This window comes from Chlamydotis macqueenii, chromosome 1 (assembly GCF_036417535.1).
Source record: "Chlamydotis macqueenii isolate bChlMac1 chromosome 1, bChlMac1.mat, whole genome shotgun sequence".
Taxonomy (NCBI): Eukaryota; Metazoa; Chordata; class Aves; order Otidiformes; family Otididae; genus Chlamydotis; species Chlamydotis macqueenii.
In genome coordinates, this window is record NC_141556.1 from 200,530,221 (window position 1) to 200,552,309 (window position 22,089).

The 22,089-nt window shown below is 35.2% G+C and overlaps 1 protein-coding gene across 2 annotated transcripts in view; it reads right to left on the minus strand.

Annotated features, from left to right (window-relative positions):
• DYNC2H1 (dynein cytoplasmic 2 heavy chain 1) overlaps positions 1-22,089 on the minus strand; it is a 166,929-nt gene that overhangs the window by 75,671 nt on the left and 69,169 nt on the right. For both annotated transcript variants that reach the window (XM_086739589.1, XM_086739588.1), the window contains 12 exons: positions 19,420-19,518; positions 18,092-18,215; positions 14,638-14,801; positions 13,215-13,334; positions 11,667-11,801; positions 10,749-10,892; positions 9,058-9,147; positions 8,525-8,590; positions 6,270-6,320; positions 4,893-4,970; positions 3,801-3,932; positions 1,821-1,893 (listed from right to left, as the gene is read on the minus strand). In XM_086739589.1, coding sequence (XP_086595715.1) covers positions 1,821-1,893; positions 3,801-3,932; positions 4,893-4,970; positions 6,270-6,320; positions 8,525-8,590; positions 9,058-9,147; positions 10,749-10,892; positions 11,667-11,801; positions 13,215-13,334; positions 14,638-14,801; positions 18,092-18,215; positions 19,420-19,518 — 1,276 coding nt within the window. The remainder of the gene's footprint in view (positions 1-1,820; positions 1,894-3,800; positions 3,933-4,892; positions 4,971-6,269; positions 6,321-8,524; positions 8,591-9,057; positions 9,148-10,748; positions 10,893-11,666; positions 11,802-13,214; positions 13,335-14,637; positions 14,802-18,091; positions 18,216-19,419; positions 19,519-22,089) is intronic.

Consider the following 22,089-nt stretch of genomic DNA (forward strand, 5'->3'; position numbering starts at 1 on the left):
CAAAAAAAAGGAAAAAATATATCTGAATGAAACAGAAGTAGAAGGCTTTCTTGTGGTCTCCTACAGCTCTTTTGGAACTCATTTTTCTCACAGGAAAACAGCCAAAGGAGATTGGAAACTTAATAGTTTCCTTTTGAACTAAGTAAAACAGTTTAAGAAGTTTCAGAGCAAGGACCTTGAAAAGGACATGGTAGAAAAAAATACAAGCGTGACCCCTTTTATTAGTTGGAAAGAACTAGTCATGATTTATGACATGATCTCAAAACAAAATATCATTATGCATAAAAAATCTGTGGATGAAATCTTGCCTCCAAAAGGAGTCAACAGTACTCCGCCTTTCTCTGTGAGGCTGTAGTTTCATTCACCAAAAACCATTCCCTTGTGGAATGCTTCCAAAGAACTGGAATCAAGGTATACCTAACCATGAAGAGTTGGAAGACAGTAAGTGGGTGAATAAACTTACTTTGTATTCAGATTCCTGCTGGGCTTTGAGTTGCACTTGTCATTTGATTCCAACAGGCAAAGACATTGTCAGCGTGGGACCTGTACACTCACCATGATGAAAGTATCCTCTCTATCTACTGATGTTTGACAGAACAGGCTAAACTTACTCCTGAAAATACCAGCCTTGGTGGCAGACATGGACCCAATTTTAACCAACAAATAATGCTCTGCCCACAGACAGAGCATAAAGAGGGAATGAGATAAACTCTCACATGTATGTAATTAAAAACGTAGAATCAGACACCTAAAAATACTTATAAGAAATCTCATGTATGTCAAGAACTTAAAATCATTAGTCATTGTTCTTGATATTCTTTATATGTAACTCATCTATTGTATTATTTTGCAAAATCACCTATCTCAAGGTCATTCAAACTGCACATCTTCACAAGTACTAGAAATGTAAGTCCAGCCATATTACCTTGGCATCCCATGAGTCAATTTTCCAGATTCATTTTCTACCATGTTAAAAAGAGCCTTTACCACTTACATTAAGGTCTTTACAATCTAGATAATTTTCCTTCTGTTAATCCCACTTCTGTCCTGACACTGTATCACACTAAAACAACAAATTCTGCCTTGCCCCTACGTAAAGCAGAGGCTGACTTCTAGAACTACAGTGTCCACTCCAATGAGACACTCATCATTCATCTTCCATGTGTGTATGGTCATTAACTGCTGAAAACCGAAGGAAGCCTTTGGTATGCTGCATTGCAATATTAAGATTATTTGGAATGTAAGTCCCAAACTTTGGATACAATAGACCTCAGAGAGGAAACAGACAGACTAGAACAAATAGATTTTCATAGTACTGAATCACTCTAAATCATGTGTACTTCTAAACAGATAGTAAAAATAGTATTATAGACCAAGAGACTGACAAAAATGACTGAAACTATGAAACAATCTTTGGAGATCCAATTTACAAAATCTCAAACCTAATGAGTTTTATATGGTAAATTACATTAAATGAAATAATCTTTTTGGAAAATTTGTTTCTTAATGAAAATGCTGCAGTGTAAAACTTATAGAAAATCAGCTATTGTCCTTTCTTAATTATTTCAGTGTTCAAGAGTTTATTAAAAGAATCTGACAGACCTTTTATTATATTTTAAATCACTATGCAGCATACATCAAACCATTTTAAAAGCACTTTCTAACAATACTTTACAAGAACAAAACCAGCCAATCCATTTATGACATATTTTGAAATCCTAAACTTATACATTCCATAAGAACTATAAAACAAAAGACAAACATAGGATAAAAAAAAAATAATTATTGTGTGGAAACACCCTGGGCAAAAACTAACTTACCTAGGGTTTTACAGGCAAAAAGAGCCATGGCACTCTGTAGTCTATCTGGTCTGACAGCTTGAACCACAAGTACCTTAAAATAAAATATATTCAGGAGAGATTAATATATAAAAGTATATTGTGACAATTTAAAAAGCAAGACCCATATAAGAAGGCTGAACTCTTTAAACTTCTCTTAAGAACAAAGTTATTTTCTCTGAATATATAGAGTTATCTGATTCCTTTCCAAGATAATCTAATGTATTGTTCTTTTGTAACTAGCTTGTCCTAGTAATAGAATCAGAAGACAAATCTACATCTAATGCCTACTTGTAAGCTGGAACTTTTTCTGCAGTATTTTAGAAAAAAAAAAAGATAGCTATGTGGCTAGCTAGAAGGACAGAAAATAAACTTAGCTTTATACCAGTAACCTAAATTCTACACGTATATTTAGCAAGTAACTTCCTAACTGGAATATTAACGTTTCTGATTTCAGTGCAGTCATACAGTAAAATAATCAGTTTTTAAAGAATTCCCTTTGTTTACACCCACCTTCAGAGTTCTACATCTAACATATTTTTCTGAGACATTCTGACTTTCAAACCTCCTAGTTCGGCACATGCTTTTACTGTTCTTTGAAAGACTATAGAACATGAACAGCTAATTAATTCAGGTATAAACTAAATTAGCAGTTTCCCTACCAGCTACCTCTTTTTCAGGTAACTTTCTGCACATTTTCAGTCCAGGCAACTGCACGCAACTGCAGTAGAAATGATTTGTCAAAACCACCACCCCTTCTCCTACCCTCTTCCTTGCAGACCTGTAAACCACAATTCTGAACCTACCATCACATTCCAGTTTCCAAGTCTGGAATATCTGTTGTTAGTTTTGGAGGAAAAATTTAACTTAATTAATTTTTTAAGAAAGTACAACTTTTTAAGCTTGAGATTACACTTAGTGCTACTGCACTACTTTAAAGTTCAATGTACAGTTTGAAATAAATAACTTATGAGTGGCACATAAACCTGACCAGGTAGTTTCAGTATATTTCATCAATATAAACATTCTTAACGCTTTCCATGCAAGGAACTAGACACATAATAAGCTGATCATTCCAGATTTATTTTCCTGTAAATGCAGAATTTTTACAACATGTTGCACACATCAGAATTGCTCTTCTGCATTTCATCAAATCAAACATGACTCAGACTAATTCCTTTCCAAAATGGTTTGTTCCTAAATTCCATGCATGCTATTTTAAAAATTCTCCACAAAAACTCCAGATAGAGAGCCCCTAAAAGCCAACCTGCATGATACTACATTGTCTTATACCCCATCCTTTCTTTGGACAGGCCTTCATTTTATATGAGGAGACTTCAAGTGAAAAATCACAGCATCATTTGAAAGTAAGCAACAACATCCTTTCTTTCATAAACATAAGAGGAACTACATTTTTCTCTTCCAAAGCAGAAGGATCTCTGAGTGAAGAAAGGAACTTGCCTCTTCAACATTCTTGGTGAGTTCTTTAATCACCAAGCTTTCAAGAAGAGTAGTATTTCATGACTACTGTTCTAAAAAGCAGTGTCTGCTACTGCATTTCGTGGTTTTCAGTCAGATGTGTGAGTTTGCACATTTAATGATGAACTAAATTAATGACACTCAACAAGCTGACAAATTCTGCAGTAACAAAGCAACCACAAAATAATTTTAATATCTATTCATAAAATTAATTCTGTGAATACTAATGAAGAACTTGTACCTTACAGGGTATGCTCAGTTGCAGACAATACATAAAAAAGACTCCGATAAGATAGAACTAAACATGCAATACAGAAAAAAAAAATCCTTAGACTAAATAACCTAGTTAAGCCATAAGACAATGTAGATCCTGTCACTCCTTATAATTCAACCAGGCCTGAAGCCTAAATTCCCAAGATGTAAAACTTACTTTCAATGCTGAACTCACAATAATTTTTAAATAATTTAGCATGAAAACATTACCTGCTGAAATAAGGAAATTCTTTTTACAATAGTAGGTGGAAAGTCTTGTTCACACACAGAGCTCTGAGAAAAAGTTCGCCACAGACCTCCATCTTCAAAGCAAAGTGTCTGATAGAGACCTGGGAGAGAAATCTACAAAACAAATAATGCATATTTAACAATAAAGAAGAATAGTCATTTGAACATGGTACATTTTAATTAATTTCAAAACACCACCCTAAGCCCGTAAATACTTGTGCATATCATACAACTGATTTCAATTTTATCCTCAGAGTTAAAGAAGAAAAAGGTAGGTTTTAAAATTAACCATTTGTTTACCTATTCCCTGGAAAAACTAGGTCTGTATATGCTCTACATTTTTGTTTTTAAACTCCTAGGTTCTTTGTTTTTAAACTTTGGGCTCTACCCAATTGTAGTCCTTTCCTAAGCTATATGCAGAAGGAGAAGAGCCTAAAACAAAATTTCAAGGACTAGTATTTTCATTTAATTCCCTTCAGGATCAGAGGACTTCAACATTGACTACTGCAGGATGAATCATAGCAAGAAAGTGTTTTTGTTTTAGTTTGAAATTGCCTGATCTGAGCAATAACAAACTCTGAAATACCTTTAAAGATATGCATGGAAATTTGGTAAGCAGAAAATTAGTTTCCTAATTAACAGTTTATAGGTTTTAATACAATATTAAGTGGTTTGTGAAAGTCATTATATAAAATAAATCTGGATGTTAAATATTCTTTGCATTTTATCCTCTGTGTATTTTTCTATCTATAGAAATTTTAGTACCTTTGGTAGGCTTACAGTAATTTCTAATCTCAATAAGATGACAGATTCATTCACATGTATTGAAATTAATTGTTAGATGGGGTAGCGATGTACATGAAAATGCTCAAAAAAAGAGATGAAATTTTTTAAAAAACAGCTTTTTCAAATTAGTATACATAAAGCCATTGTTTCTGGAAGACAGAATAAACAGTTTAAAATAACAAAGCATTTCCATCTGACAAATACATACTTGACTATTCAAGTTCATATAACTACTTGCTAAAATCAAAAGCCTTTTAGGTTAAAGTCAACCCACCACATGATGTATACCTTCAAAGATGCTACTGCCCAGGCTCGGTCCTGTTCTATCCAAGAGGGAATCTGGTCACGAACACTTCTTTGTGCATCCTTGTGAAGCAAGTTACACAGATTTTTGTGAAACACTATATTGAGCAATAAGACTGCGAAACCCATGTTTTTAACAGGAATAGCCTTAACAATAGGAAGCTTTCTGTGGACTTTTGCTAAGCTCATAAATGGCATAACAAAACAAAAGCTGCCAATTATTTAAATTTGAGATACACTGTTCACATTAACATTTGCTTAATCACTTAAGCCTGAAAATATTTTATCATTTAGAGTATCTGTATGACACACTCAATTGCAAGTAGTTTTATTTTTTGTGGAAAAAAAAAAAGTGACCCAAATGGCTGGCATATGCACTCTGAGCAACTGACTTCAAAAAACAACTCCATTGCACATATTCACAGTCATGAAGAAGATGTTTCTTCACACAAAGGGCAATTCCGGGGTAATTCACTAGGCAAAGAATCACTTCTGGACATCTCCGCACTGATAAAGTTTGGCGACAGCTCTACTTTTCTGCTCCTTAGCTGTTGGGGATGGAGGAAATTCTAAGGATGAACAACATAGCTTAAGCTCCAGTGGAATCTCTGTATTCACCATATCATTTTTTTATAAAAATTCTTACAGTATCCATTAACCAGTCTGACAGTCTCTGTAGGGAAATGTATTTTGATCTCTCAGCCACTGAGCAACTTCAAGAGGAATTTTACACGTTCAGTAGAAAAAAAGAAAGGATGTCTCAGCCATGAGTTACGAAGTCTGAGAAAAAACAAGAGTAGGAAACTCGAAACCAATTGTAGGAATACATTTGAGATGGGTCTGCAACATACATTCCAGTTAGAACTGGGGATGAACAATGTATGTCCACAGTCCTTCCAAAATCTATGGGTTGTGTGTTAGGTGGGGTAGAAGTAGGCTAGGTGTTAAATTCCATTATATAATCAGATCTCACATAGCTTGACATTTACCTACAGCAAGAAAATGCTTAACAATCACCAAGTTCACTGACATTTAATTGAATTATAAAGACTCTATAGAGATGAAGAGAGATTTCTATATTCTCATTGAAACGCAAAATATGTAGCCATCTAAGGGCTAGAGAAAGTGGGAATTTAAGAATCCTTTTAGCAACCAGTTGCCAAAGTAAGAAATTATTACCCAAGTAATACATTGCTTTAAGTGACTTGCCACAATATTTATATTATTATGTGAGAAGTTATTTGATCCTCCTTTAATGTATGGATACAATTAATTAAACAATACAGTTAGAACACAACTTTAACTTTTCAGGATTTAAGTAAATATTCCTTATTTAAAAATGTATAAATAAATGCAGCTTACTGATTTTCTTACGGTATCTCCAATGATCACACCTGTAAAATTCTCCCATTCCTAGGGGAAATAACAGCTGAGATAAGTCACAAGACATCTTTAAGAATAAAGATTAATATGTAGTAGCATGTAGGCAAAACAGGAAGATAAAAAAATTAAAGCCTAGATTCTGAAAGAGTTGTAAGACATTTTTAAAACTCTAGGTAATACTACCAGTACGTAATTCCTTTTGCAGAATCCAAGCTAAGTGACTGCAGTGCTTTATAAGAAAAAGAAACAAAAAAGAGACGTTCTATCCTTTCTTAGCACCCACAGCTCCCACTCAGATTGCCTAACTATAGATGAGCACGAAGTAACATACATGGCTGGCAAGGACACAGATACCGCCTGACAGGGCATCAGTAACCCACACAGATCAGAGAGCTACAGAATCCACGCTTCAGTAGTGCTTCATGTTATAGAATGCAAAAGACACACTTATTAGAACAGGAGGAACACTTAATATAATAGATTGTTATTATGAATACTTTGGTTGTGTTAAGAAAGGGAAATATAACTGGAATTTATGTAAGATTAAACCTTTTAGACTTGGTACCTTAAACCCACATCCTTCATATAATCAAGTTCTATTACTTCTTTCAAATGTATTATCTGATTTTTACCTTTTACCCTATAATGGACTCTCCTCTGGCAAAAGGACATCTACCATCATTTGATACTCGTTCTGGTCTTTAGCTTTTAGCACAGAAAGCCACAGCTTTGCCTCTCATTCTATGTACGTATTTTAGACAATTAAATGTGCCTTGACTCACACTAATCAGCCTCATTTAAGCAATTGTATTGAGTCAATTGTCCATATTGTTCTATTGCAGGCAGACTTGATAGGATTAATTTCACTACACTATAGACAACTACAACTTTGGCATCTACATCTCAGCCAGCCAGTCTAGTCTGTCTGTAAAGACAATAGAGAGAAGGAAGCAATTTTAGTGATAAACCATCTGGCCTATTTTACAAAATTAATTTATGATTAAACTAATTGCTTCTTTGACAGGTCCATTTTTTTCCTGTTTCTATAAAGACAGTCTAGGATAACCTGCTCAGAAGAATTTTAACAGATGTTTATATTTTAGTTACCAATTCAATCACCACTAAAAGTATCATTTCACCAGAAACATGTAAATTCACTATGAATCTCCACATTTGGCAAAAGCATTATTTAACACCCAGAGACAGGAACATGTTATTACTGAGATGCGCGCTGCCCTGTGGAAATAAGGGTTAGCAGTATGTAAGCTGTGCTGCAATTTTTATGGGAATAGGGCAGCCTCTAAACAACAGGTAAATTCTCCATAAATTAGGCATTTTCAGACAGACCTCATTCAGACCACTGTGAAAAATGTCACGTGACAAATTTTTGATGAATATGATAACAATGCAGCACTTGCCTGAAAACTGAATGGACAGCCATTTTTATTAAATGTGGTTTGAACCTATATCACTATGCTATCAAAAATATAAAGAATTACAGCATAAGTTCATAATTCCTCTGAAAGGCCACTATGGTGCAAAGAATCCAACACTTATGGGGCCAGAAAACAACATACAAGAAGGACACTCTCTGTATAGTGTGCTCTCAGAGACACTGTTGCAAATGAGGACATTAATGATGACTGGTCCAGAGATTCATTGGACACGGAGGAATCAGTGGTTGAAATGCCCAAAAGATAACTTCATTACTTCACCTTCCAGGAAGACTCTTCACTTTAAGTGTCTTCAACTGCAGGCTGCAGAATCAGACTTCTACTTAAATTCTCCCTAGGTCTTGCACACCTTTTCAGCATTTTAATATCAAGGCACCATATGCAAGCAACTTTTGGTCACAGTGAAACAGGTGTGTATCCATCACTTTACTTATACAGGAATGTCTGTATTTAACTGGAAGGACGGATAAATGTCTAGTCACATGGTGGTAGGAAACACTGGTACAGTGCCCGCAAAAAAGTGCAAGAACCCTCCATAAACATCTTTTTCAGACCCCTATTTAAAAGGCAACAGTTTACCTATCTTCCTCATGGTAATCTTCACTTTGAACCTAATAAATACAATGTTGACATCCAAAAGTAATTATAATAGAAAAACAGTAGCATATAAATCTAAAATCCCAAGCCATACACTTACTGACAAAAACTTTTTATCTACGTATTTACTTTTCACATTAATTTTAAGTAAATCACTTTGGGATTTTCTCCTCTAGCACTTACATTCTCTTGAAAAAGTTCAGGGTGCATTCCTCGTACAAAATGTAGAGCAAACATTAGCTGATCAGCCTGAAACAAAAGCAGTAAAAATGTATTTGTATGTTCATCAAAAGTCAAATAATCAACACAAAACCTTATCATGACAGCTATGTCAAACACTCATACTTAGGAATGCTAGAAATAAGAGCAAACAGAATAAGAGTACTCAGAAGACTGAGAAGCCTGGGACTGGCTATGAAGTTCGAATGAGGCAGAGATGAGAACCAGAGGTAAAGCAAAAATAGGACTGGACTGAGGATAGCTTTGTCCATTAGAAAACTACTCTGTGGAGAAATGGGCATAAGCAATCTTAATTCTGTCATATCCTAACCTTTAGTCCTCCTCATGTGGCATGTTAAATATTGCAAGTGTAATTTTTCGCATGTGTGACGTACTGACAACACTGTTTATCTGAAGTAGATCATGTGTTGGTTGCTGAAAGAATACTTTCAAACCCTGTGCATTGGGTATAAAAGCCAGAAAAAATATAATCTTACCTTAAACAAACAACGACAAACATATTCATACACTGTATGTTTCAATGAGCCAATAAGTGAGTTGATTCTTTCCTCAGTATTACTTGAATCCTAAAAAGAAAGTTTGGATTTCAAAAATTAATGTGGAAGGGAAAATCTTTTTATGTATCCTGTAAATGTCAGCAAAATGACATGAATAACCTGGACTCTATGTGACACTTACTAGTTCTAAAAACATATTACTGAACTCAACTGCAGCTATCAATGAATAGATGATAAAATGAGAAGTTCATGCCGAAGTATTAAGACATGAGTATTTTGGTCTTGAGTATTTTGACTGTGAACATTATACGACATTATATACAAGGTAAATACATAGAGAATGAGATAATAGATTCTTCTTCTAACATTGATATCCTTGAAATCTCATAGTTTTCATTTGGTAAAAAATGTATTGAATCCCTATATTTAATGTTACTAAACAGCTATGTTGAAGTTAAGTGTAGTTACCAAATTTCCAGTCAAACCTGGTCCAACTGAAGTAAACATTGCAGAAAATAGTAAATATACTCTGTCCTTCAAAGCTTACAGACTGTAAGACTAATCATAACAGAAGAAAACTGAAGGAAAGGTAGGATAAAAGAAGAAAGAAGTGGGGGGAAATGGTGAAGGAGGTAACAGGTAGTATGAGATTTATCAGAAACGGCTTCGTTCTACCATGCTGGAATTTGAAGACATGAGTTTATAAAGGAGGGCAATTTAGATTCACAAGCTGATTTGACTAATACTTTTCCCATGTTTAAAAACTAGCTTGGAAAACTGAAGATTTGGATAGAGGAGTAAAAAAAAAGGGAAGAAAGTAAAGAAGGCAAAACCAGAAGTTGAGCTTTAAACAAGTAACACAATAGGCAGCAAGAAAAGAAGTTATGAAAGAGTGTGAAAGTAAGAAGCAGCAGCTCATGTTGTGGAAAAGTAATAGGTAAAGAACTTTAAAGAGGGCAAGTTCACATAGTCAGAACCATGTTCCTGGTAATGACTGGAGCTGAAGAAAAGTTATTGTAAGCACAGATGCTAGAAAAAAGGGGAATTCAAAAGCGACATGATGAAAGGCTGGTGAACGCAGACGCTGAATAGAAAGGAGATGCATCACTACTCAGAGTAGGGTTTTAGATGTAAAGAGTGAGGTGACAAGGGATAAATCCACAATTCTGTGCTTCCGTATGAAGAATATATTGGCCACTGGAATACAGAAAAGTAAAAGATTTTGAACAGGACACGCTGCATGCATGCTTACAAACTGTATAAAAGTAGATAAAGTTTTGATCTTCCTTCAGGTAACTGAACCACGTAGAAATACAGGTCTTTTCTTATTCTACCCCTTGTTGACAGAATAAGCGTTATTTGCAGATTAGATAATTAATTTATTTAAGCCTTCAGTAAAGTTATAATCAACCTTGTTTTTCCTAATTCAGCTACAAATAAGAGTTACTTTGGATGGCACAGCAATTTTATGATTTACATGTAATGTAAGATCATTACAAATTCCATGTGCGTGTATTCTCAATATCTAAAGCACAACAGCTGAGCATCACTACTTATTATACATTTTATCATCAATTTTCTAAAAATGTCCAGAGCAACTAACAAATTCTAAGGATCAAAGCAGATTGATTCTTCTGCAGCATTAACAGCTTCAGGAAAAGAGAAAATACCTCCTCACTTTGCAGAGCCCTTTGGAAAAGTCGCAAGAAAGACGCCAAACTAAAACGGTACATATTATTAATTTTGGCCAAGTCAGAGATTATAAAGTACATCTTGCTAGCGCTCTCAGCTAAAGGGAGATAGGCGTCCCTCTCCTGTGGATAAAAAAAACCCAAAACATACAGATATAACAATCCAGCACATTACTGCCATCTACTGCTTATTGCATAAACATCTACTGATCCCACCGACAAAACACTCGGAAAACTCCAACTGCTTTACAAAACCGAATACTGTCTGATTCTTCAAATCGAGGGACATGCACTCTAGACTTCAACACTGACTTCAAAAAGGGAAGAAAGCATTTTTAGCAAAAAATTATTTAAATTATGAAGAACATTTTGGAAATTAATCCCTAGGGCACTGAGGTGTCTTCCCAAAAGGGAAGATGGCACAAAATTCAATAGAATATGTTAAACTAAGCAAATAAGTACACAGAGGAAAACTCTGCAACGTGTTAGAAAACACCATGCCAGATGAATAGCATCACCAATTATGTAAATTTTTGCAATAGCAAGGGATATAATAAGTAAGAACATCCATATGAGCCATACTGATTACAACAGCAGATGGCAAAAATAAAGTCAAAATCCGTTACTTGTCAATAAGGCCTTGGGGAAAATCCCTTTCACTCAAACTGTGCAGATTTTAAATTGTGTAGCTATTCACTATATGTAAAACAAAGGAATTTAATTACTGAAAATACTTGCTGTACTGGCATATCCCAAAATCTTTTACTCAAAAAAAAAAATTCATTTAGTATGTTACTGATCTGTTACTGCTGTGGATCTACATATCCTCTCTACATAGAAGACGACTAGTTTTAGCAGGAAAAAAACTACTCATAAAAGACTAAAATACTCTTCTACCTTATCAAGGGAACTCTGAAGTCTGTGAGATTCCACAAGTGATTCTTGGATGAGTGCACTACTTGCTTTAGTCTGATTCAAAGATTCAATCAGATCTTTATTTTCTAGTATATTGCCTTGTGATGTTGCAAGTGCCTGTCAAAAAGAGAAAAAAGCAAGTCATCTACGTTACATCAAAAAAACCCAACCTGTAAAATGACCATTTTGGAAGCTGTCCTTCTTTCTGACCTGTACATATTTTTCTGAATCATTGAATGCATCAAGACTACGAGAAAGCAGGTGGTTCTCCAGAAACTGAGATGTTATTTTAAAGAAGCATGGAAAATAAAACTCAAGAACTAACTCCAGACTCTTACACACAAATATCCTCACAGTAAATACAAATTAAGGTATTTTTTTCTTCTATTTAACTACCAATTTAACCCCAAATTGGCTACTTGTAATGACTTCCTGTACCCACTCATTCATAAATTCATTTTCCTTCAAAAACATTGCAATATCCCCTACACAATTTAAATCTCATTTCCAACTGAGATAATCACAATTACAGCAGTTCCAGTTTGGTCAATTTTTTAGTCAGATAATAACACAAAACTGGCTTCTTGTCAGTTAAGTCAGCTGAACAACTACCTGTAGAACAGAATTTCAGGATATTTGGAGGCAGATATTCACCAGTTAGAATAGTAGAATGAGCTTAGTTCTCTAGTTGGAAAGACTTTAGGACAAGATCACAGAATCATAGAACTGTTTAGGTTGGAAAAGACCTTTAAGATCATGAAATCCAGTCATAAAACTAGCATTGCCAAGTGCACCACTAAACCATGTTCCACATCTGCACATCTTTTAAATATCTCCAGAGATGGTGACTCCATCACTTCCCTGGGCAGCTTGTTACAAGGCTTGACAAGCCTTTTGGTGAAGAAATTTCCTTATATCCAATCTAAACCTCCCCTGGCACAACTTGAGGCCATTTCCTCTCATCCTATCGCTTGTTACTTGGGAGAAGAGATCGACACCCACCTTACTTGTTAGGTTTTAGGGTTTTAAATGTCTCTCTCAACAAATCTTTCCATTTTCAATGGGAATTTTTCCTTCAGTTTTTTTTTTTCCTTTCACAACACAGAATAGTTTCTCAACTTGAGAAAGTATTATTTGACATGATTCACAAGATTAAAAATGTGGCATTTAAAAAAAATTATAATTTGAAAAATAAATACTATAATTTTTAATAAAGTTTTTATCTTTTTTAATGAATTAAAGTTAACAAAATTTCTCATGAATCTAAAATAGCCTATATCTACCCCAACAATTAATACACTTAACTCTGACAATACTTAACCTATTGAAATATTAGTTTCACAACAGATGTATATATTTTATCTACTTTACTCTCCCAACAGCCCCAGACAAATAACGCTTTTATTTTCTCAAATCTAAAATTGTGAGGGCTCATTATTCCATAACTTTCACTGTCTTCATTCAAACACATAATAATAAGAACACTATCTTATTGCTCTAACAGATATAAAAGAGGTAAATTTATTTTACTTCCAAAAGAGATTCCTCAAGCTTAGCTAGCTGTATCTTCTTCTCTTCTTCTTGTTGTAACAGTTTTGTCTTCTGCTCTTCCAAATCAGGCTTTTCGTGTTGAATTGTTAAAGCCAAAAGCTAAGAAGAAACGAGATTATTCAACAGGATTAAAAAATTGTAACATTTCATAATATATATTCATTAATTATATAGCATACTATATACTTATTAATCATAGAGCAGTATACAGTCTACCTTTTTGGAAGTAGACTTCTGAGGGTTTACTCAATTGCATCAGACCTCCAACAGCTTTAAATCTACGTAGACATTCAGGATATCCTGCAGTGGCAAGTATAACCCAGGCATGACTGTAAACCATGCCCTTGTGTATAATATAATAGCAGATGCAAGGCAGGTGAGATACTCAAGGACATCTCAAAAGGCACTGGAACACTTTATTAAGGACACTGATTCACACTGTTCTACGCTGAGACCTAAACCTTTGAACCTCAATCTGAATCACATTTGTGTTTAAATGACTGGCAGTGTTCATTAGTGTATATTCTGTTATCAGATGTAAAAAGGAGTAGGTGATAGAAAGCACAAACTGTAAAGAATGGTAGCAAATTTCTTTCCAGCAAGTCTACCAAATGTCAATCCCCTCTCCTGCCAACAAAGAGAGAAAACAAAAAAAAACAAAGGTCTTTTTTTTGTATTTCCACTTAAAGAGGGGGTCAATTCACTTGGTTACATTGTATGATGTTGACCCCCTATCTCCACTGGAGGCAGGAAATCCATATGATTATCCATGCTTCACATCCTGAATTCTATCTTACTTATCAACATCTTATTTACATCCCATTCTAAGTTTCTTGTTAGTTTGGAAAAAACTCATTTCATACCAAATAAAGAGGTTTTTTCTTCCCTTAATTAATCTCTTTTCTTTTTTATTCTTTTCCATCTATACATTACATTTTGCTTCCTAAATGTTTTAGAAAAAAAACTCAAAAGCTACTAGCATTTTGGAGGAAATAAAATACACAGCTTTTTGGTTTCATTACATTTTTCCTGTACACAAAGTATTTTGATGCTAGCATTACTCTCTAACTAGGACACTGGAGAGTAGTAACAGAAATGTTTCCACGGTACCACAAATGCATCTTGAACAGAAAACAGAAGCTTAGCAATTAATCTGTTGCAAGGGAAGCCAATGAGACAGTTTCCATTTTCTCTATTAGACTTATTACTTGGTTCCACAGTGCATAAAAACATGATCTTAAAATTAAATTTAGTTTCAGCATCGATTTTACCATTTACATTTGTGTGCTATAAAATATCTCTGTGACCATTAATGCAAACTGCACCATAGGCCTTCTTCCACAAGCTGGTTGTAGCTATGAATGTCTGCTACACATGCAATATTTTTATTCTAAATGTCTACCTGTCCTCTTAAGCCACTTCCTGTTGTGGTAAAGTTTACTTCTGTAACAATAGAAGCAGCATCAGGTGGAATGAAGGGATTTGGGTTCCTTGTCGACAAAAAAAGACGGAACTCTTCATTATAGTCTATCATTTTTTCACCTATTTGTACAGCGTAACGAGGTCCTGTAAATAATAAACAGATGTTATACTCACTCTGACTGAAACATGCTAGAATTATCTGAAAATAAGTAGTATTTGTGTAATACTTTACGATCAATATATGCAAATATATTTTACAAAATGTACTTATAAATTCTTCAGAAAGAAAAATAAATTTTAAAAATCTAAGGAACATAGCCTATCCAACATTGTGAGACAAAAAAATGCAATAACATAGCACTAGTATGAGAAAGTTACATTATGAAAATATTTAATACACTAAGGTAGTTTAATTATCCTTACCCAGTACAAAAAGTATAAATGGCAAAAAATGCACTTGAAGTAATACTAACGAATCTTTGAAACCTTCAAATAATGAATAGGACTCAAGACACCACAAAAGATGCACTGGATAACCCTTAAACTCCCTTCTGTGTAAGAATCTTGTCACAATTTAAACACAGTCATTTACATTTCCACATAGGTACACCACTCTATCGAAACAAACTAGCCATAAATACATACTGGCTAACTAAGATGGTACAATATTTTCTGAATGTGATCCAAAACCATTAGATTTGATCTCTAGATCTGTTACAATTATTTGTAGAATGTTGATGTTGCTGTACAAGCATAATTCTTTTAAAATATTACTTTCTATGATAATTGTTACAGAGAAAGTCTATTAAACTAAAGATGCTGGAATATCTAGTCATTAGATTGAAAAAAAACATATTCCATTAAAAAAAATCTCAGAAATTTGTCTTATTATAAATAAATTTAATTTAATCACAGTATGAAAGAAATAATTAATTTGTTAAACTTCTGCTGTTATGGTTTCAATCTCTGTTTACACTCCTAGTATTTTGACATTTCTCAATATTCCTGTCACTGAATGAAATAATACGTCTGGCATCTCACCACCCTCCCTCCACCGTAGGTTTCCATTCTAGCAGGGTCAGAAAAGAATAGGCTCAAACAATCACATGACTAGAATAAGATTTTTCCTCCTGATACTAAAAAGAAGGAAGAACCAAATTATAAGACGAAGTTTCAAATTTCCTTTCCAGAGAAATTTCTGAGGTGGCATAGTTAGGGTGCTTCTCTATTTTTAGCACTAGGAGCAGATCAGAAATGCTCTATGTATAACTCTCTTGCTAAAACACTGGTAGAGATAAAAATCACACACCAATTTTGTTTCTGTGCCAAGGATCAGAATAAATTTTAGGCCTACGCTGTAAAAATGTCAAACAGAAAACGGAAGCTGTACAAGGACAAATTTACCACAGCATATATATTTTCAGATTTTTCTTAACATTTCATTCCAAGTAATGAAAAGACGTACAGTCATCACAAGCAAAATAAGGCAGACAGGTCTCCACCTCCACATTTTGACAGAGAGGAGTGCATGCTTGCTTGTGAAGTGATTGACAAGACTGAAAGAGTGACCCATTCTCCCTTTTAAAGAAACAAATCCCTAGTTTGGACTTGCACAGACCCAGCATTAACATAGAGATGCTTGAGGTGTTCTAAGCAATTTCTCCGAATAAACTAGTATATTTTAATTTAATCTATTTTCTCCACAGTTCTGCAGACATACTAATCACTTAATTTGATTCCTGGAATAAAATCAGTTAAGATGCCTGTAATACTGTATCTCTGCTTTCCAAAGTTCAGCAGAAGCTATTGGGAAGGAAAAAAAAAAAAAAAAAAAAGAGAGACATTCTACCTAGCCTTCTACAGATCCCTGAAGTTACCATTTCGGTGAGGCTCTCAGCTTTTACTGAGAATAAACAAGCAAGAACATCCAATATGGAAGAATGACTTAAATGAACATTTTCTTTTTACTAAATAGATCTTTCCAATACAGGAAATAAATGTATCTAAGATCTCTACAGTATTTGCATTTATTTTTAGCACATATTTACAATTAAAGACTTACTGCTCCCTCACCCAGTATTAGATCTCAATATTAGATTAAATGACAGCAAAAGGAGTCTTGAGTTATTTTTGGTGCCCAAAGTTCATACTGTAAATTACATGCACAGGCTGTGGTACATGATGAAGAATAAACACTTGAGGCAGAAATATAATTACTAACATAAATATACTTTAATCGCAATAATTTCAAAAGTATTTGAAACATACATTGTTGTAGTTTTTTAATCTGCTCAGTTCTTTCAATATAATTTCAAAATATGCAACATAACTCAATATAATTCATGCTAACATACTTACATCATTACTATGTATCTTTGCTAAAATTTCAAGACAATTTTTCATATCAGCCTTTTTAAAATAACTAAATCCAAAGTAGTTATATAGTTATATAGAGTACATTATCTCTCCAAAGCAGAGATACTGTAAAATGAAAATGTGGGGTTTTTTTTCCTTTAATTGCATCATTTAGGGAGACTTCTTTCACTGAATTCCACCATTTTGCTGATATCTATGACCCTCTCCATTCTAAAGTCACATCAGGGACAGATCTGTGTGCCTTCTTCAGTTTCAGATAAATGAAAGAGAAACAGCAACACCAACATTCTAAAACTCTGATTTCTAACTGCACAGTCACTTGTGTCATTTCGGGTTTATTTAAGGCCCAAATTTCAGAGTAAAAATATGTGCTTGAAATTATCACTAGAAATTAACCTAAAATCTAAATTGTGAAGAGCTGATAGAAACACTTTATTCCAATTCCAGTCAAAAAATCTTTAAATGCTTTTCAATATTTTTTCACTTACTAAATAAGAACATAACTCCAACGTATTTCATGCACTTAAGTGTTAGCAGCAGGTTAACGTTAAAGAGGAAAAAACTACACAACACTCATGTTTTCAGAAAAAAATGAGTTTTATCATAGAATCATAGAATGGTTTGGGTTGGAAGGACCTTCAAAGGTCACGTAGTCCAACCCTCCTGCAAGGAGCAGGGACATCTCCAACCAGATCAGGTTGCTCAGAGCCTCATCCAGCCAGGCCTTGAATGTTTCCAGGGATGGGGCCTCCACCACCTTTCTGGGCAACATGTTCCAGTGTTCTACCACCCTCAGCGTAAAAAAAAATTTCCTAATATCTAATCTAAATCTACTTCCCTCTATTTTATAACCATTACCCCTTGTCCTGTCACAACAGTCCCTGCTAAAGATTCTCTCCCTGTCTTTCCTGTAGGCCCTCTTGAGGTACTGGAAGACCGCTACAAGGTCTCCCTGGAGCTTCCTCTTCTCCAGGCTGAACAGCCCCAACTCTTATATATATATAGGTCTAAGCTACACAAGCTTTGAGCAAGCATTTGTAAATATCATGGTCATTTACCTTGAGCAACAAGATCTTTTCTTAGCAACGGGTAAAGCACTGGTTCCACTCCATCCATTTCCTGTATAATAAGTGTTTTCCCAAATCTCACTGCCAGCTCAAGAGCAGTTAGGAAGTTGGTGTCCTGGGCAAATAAAAATAAGTTCCTTTGATTCATGTTTTTTTTTTTAAATATTAACATTTCAGAATGAACAGGAAGGTGTTACATCAGGAATCTAAATCTAAAAATTAGTATTATAGCTGAAAAATTCTATTCCAAGCATCATAGGATTTTTCAGAGTTAGGCAAAACTGTTTAATTTAAATAAGTTTGATCTATTCTGTTATATAGGCAAGCTATTTAACCTGCCTAGCTCTCCAAGTGCTGCACCTCAAGAGAGCAGGTCTACCATAGATCTCGTATCACATCTGTCAGGCGCACCTGGCTAGTTAATGCATCTCAAATTTGTTAGGTAGCTATGTCTCAAAACTGAATCAAGACCTAACGACAGAATTCACTTTGATATTAAGATACCTAAATGCAGTCTTTTCCGTGCAGGTATCTAAACATGCATGTGGTATTTATGATTCCATTACAGTCAGTGGAAATCCTAGCCAATGCAGACAACAGATCCTAAAAGGTAATCAAGTCAATCAGCTAGTATGGGAAGCATTCAGTTACCCAGGATATGGATCAGAGAGTATCTAAAAGGCCTGCACAGAGCTCGAAGTGATCTGTGGAAGACCTACATTCTGTTGAAGCGTCATCTTCAGGCCAGGTGGAGTTCCATAAGGGACTTCTGAATGGCACGAGATGCCTGTCTAAGTGGGTGCAATTGAGCCAAGCCTCACCACCCATGTCAATGGTGACATGAAGACAATTAATCTTAGGTACCTTAATCTCAAACTGAAATCCAGCCTACTGTTTCCAATGTAGATACTACAACACAAAAATAATAGGGAAGAAGTGTACGCGTACCCCTGAAACCCAGTGAATTCCAACCAAGAATGCATAAGACTCCTCTGTTCACAAATATTTTACTATCTCCCTCTCAGCAGGAAATACTGATAATCTTGGAGACGGCAACACAAAGAGGCAAACTTGTAGAAGTAATACCAAATGTTGACCGTCCAATTTTAAATACTCCAATCTCCTTCTTGAGTAAACAAATTTTCAGTACCATTTAAGAATCATTGTAACCTAGAACTTTTGAGAAATTGTATGCTTCGTGGAATATAACCCCATTTTTGGTGACTTCTATCACACTCCTTTAAAAAATGTTCTCTAAATTCTGAAATAGAGCGAGCTCCAGTAGAACAGACTTGTAAGACCAAGAGTAAATACTGCACCTGTTGGTTAATAACTTCCAAACGTGATTCCTTCAAATGTGTCTTCAACCACTCAGTAGCCTGGAAAGAAGGGTCTATCAAGAATGGGCAAACTTTACTCTAGGGGAAAAAAAAAAAACCACATATACATATACAGTAATTTTAAAATCTTTTTCATTGAAAAATTGTTTAAAGAAACAATAACAGTGTAATAACAAAATGTCAACAAACAACAGTAGAAGGAATTTTATGTCTTTTATTTTAATTCTTATTCAAAAAAAAAAATCAAAGGTGCACCAAAAAAACAAAATTCTCAGGTGTTTATCCTGTAAAGTTAGGCAGTTCTTCACCTTCTCTTAAAAACAGGAGTCTCTATTCAATGAGCATAATATAAAGCTTTTCTTATTCACAACTGCTTTGAAACTTAGAAGATGTATTACATTTTTCTTTTTCTTCCCGTAGTGGGCAAAGGTACAGTACTTCTGGGTTTGGATCTCAATGCATTTTAGAAAGAACAATAAATATAAGTATTTTGCAGGCGTAAAGATACAAATAGCGCTTTACTTATAATCACAAACAAATACACATCTCAAACTTGCAAGCACTACACCATAGAATATTTTGGTGATATAGCCCAGTAACATGCATATTGATGAGACAGCAGGTTTTCATTTGAATAAAACCTTTATTAACATGTGGCCCCCATACCAGTACTGTGCAAGGCTTTACTATTTTACTATATTATATAAAGATATGTTATGCTATACACATTGCTTTCTAAATGTTGAGACTTTAACCACCAATATACTAACTACTTAATTACTCAGAACTTACACAATGGTCACAACACAGAGTAACCACAGAGATGGTAGTAAGTGGGGCACGTAAAGAGAGAGCTGTTCACAGTTGACATGTGCATTTAATATTTCACAGAATCACAGAATGGTTGAGATTGGAAGGGAACTCTGGAGGTCATCTTGCCCAAAACTCCTGCTCAAGCAGGGCCACCTATAGCTGATGGCCCAGGACCATGTCCAGATGGCTTCTGCATATCTCCAGGAATGGAGACTCCACCACTTCCCTGGACAACCTGTGCCAGTGCCCAGTCACCCTCACAGTAAAAAAGTGTTTTCTGATGTTCAGATGGAGCTTCCTGTGTTTCAGTTTGTGCCAACTGTCTCTGGTCCTGGCACCACTGAAAAGGGCCTGGCTCCATCCTTCTTGCATCCTCCGTTCAAGTTATTTATAGACATTGACGAGATCCCCCTGAGCCTTTTCTTCTCCAGGCTGAACAGTTTCAGCTCTCCCAACCTTTCTTCACAGGAGAGATGCTCCACTGTCTTAATCATCTTTGTGGCCTTTCACTGGGCTCTCCCCAGTATGTCCATGTCTCTCTTGTACTGAGGAGCACACACAACTGGACACAGCACTCCAGGTGTGGCCTCACCAGTGCTGAGTAGAGGGGAAGGATCACTTCCCTTGACCTGCTGCCAATACTTTGCCTAAAGCAGCCCGGGATACCATTAGCCTTCTTTTCAGCAAGGGCCCATTACTGGCTCATGTACAACCCAGTGCCCACCAGGACGCCCAGGTCCTTTTCTGCAAAGCTGCTTTGCAGCTGGATGGCCCCCAGCACATGCTGGTACAGGGGGTTGTTCCTTCCCAGGTGCAAGACTTTGCAGTTCCCCTGGATGAACTTCACGAGGATCCTCCCAGCCCATTCCTCCAGCCTGTCAAGGACTCTCGGGGCAGCAGCTTGACCCTGTGGTGTATCAGCCACTCATCCCAGTTCTGTGCTGTCAGCAAACTTGCTGAGGGTTTAACATACATTTTCAGCAATTCTCTGGTTCAGTCTGACAGAACAACACTTCCAGGGTTGCTGGTTTTTTTATTATTTTTTATTCTGAATCCTACTCTTCCAAACTGAGCAACCACACAGATCTCAAACAGAAAAACAGGGGAACACAGACAATATCCAAGCATCAAAAGATAATAAGCTCAAAAGCTTGAGAACTGTACTGTAGATTACATTGGTAAAACACCATGTCCAATTCTAGTTTTAAAAGGATGCTGAAAAAACTGTACATGAAGAAAACTATTTGAGTTGAGGGAGGGATTGAAAAAGTTCTTCTCAATGAGATTTTTATTAGGTCAATCTAATCAAGTAAGGAAAAAGATGAAAACAAAATTTTCCTTGCATGAGGGTTGGACTAGATGACCTTTGAAGGTCCCTTCCAACCCAAACCATTCTATTATTCTATGAACTACAATATTATGTAGACAATTCTGCAACTGCATATGTATATTATATATATAGATATCTATATATCTATCTATATACAGATATTCTATACCTATATATAACTATATGATAAAACTGAATCATGATTATAAGGATAGTATTACCATTCTTTTTTTCAAGTATTATCAGCCTCAAGTGAATAGCATTTTGTATCCTATGTCACAGAGTTAACCTGATGAAATCTGAAGGCTTAAAGTCTAGATGTTCCGAAAAGTATCTACATATAGTCTTTTCCTCTTTCTGAGAAAAAAAGTATTAGAAATGATATGCCAAAGTGAACACATATCGGACAGAATCTTCCACTAATTGTATTAGTGTTAACAATTTATCACACTTTAAACCTGAATAGACTGATATCAGGTTCTGTCTGTTGGATATCTGGAAGACAA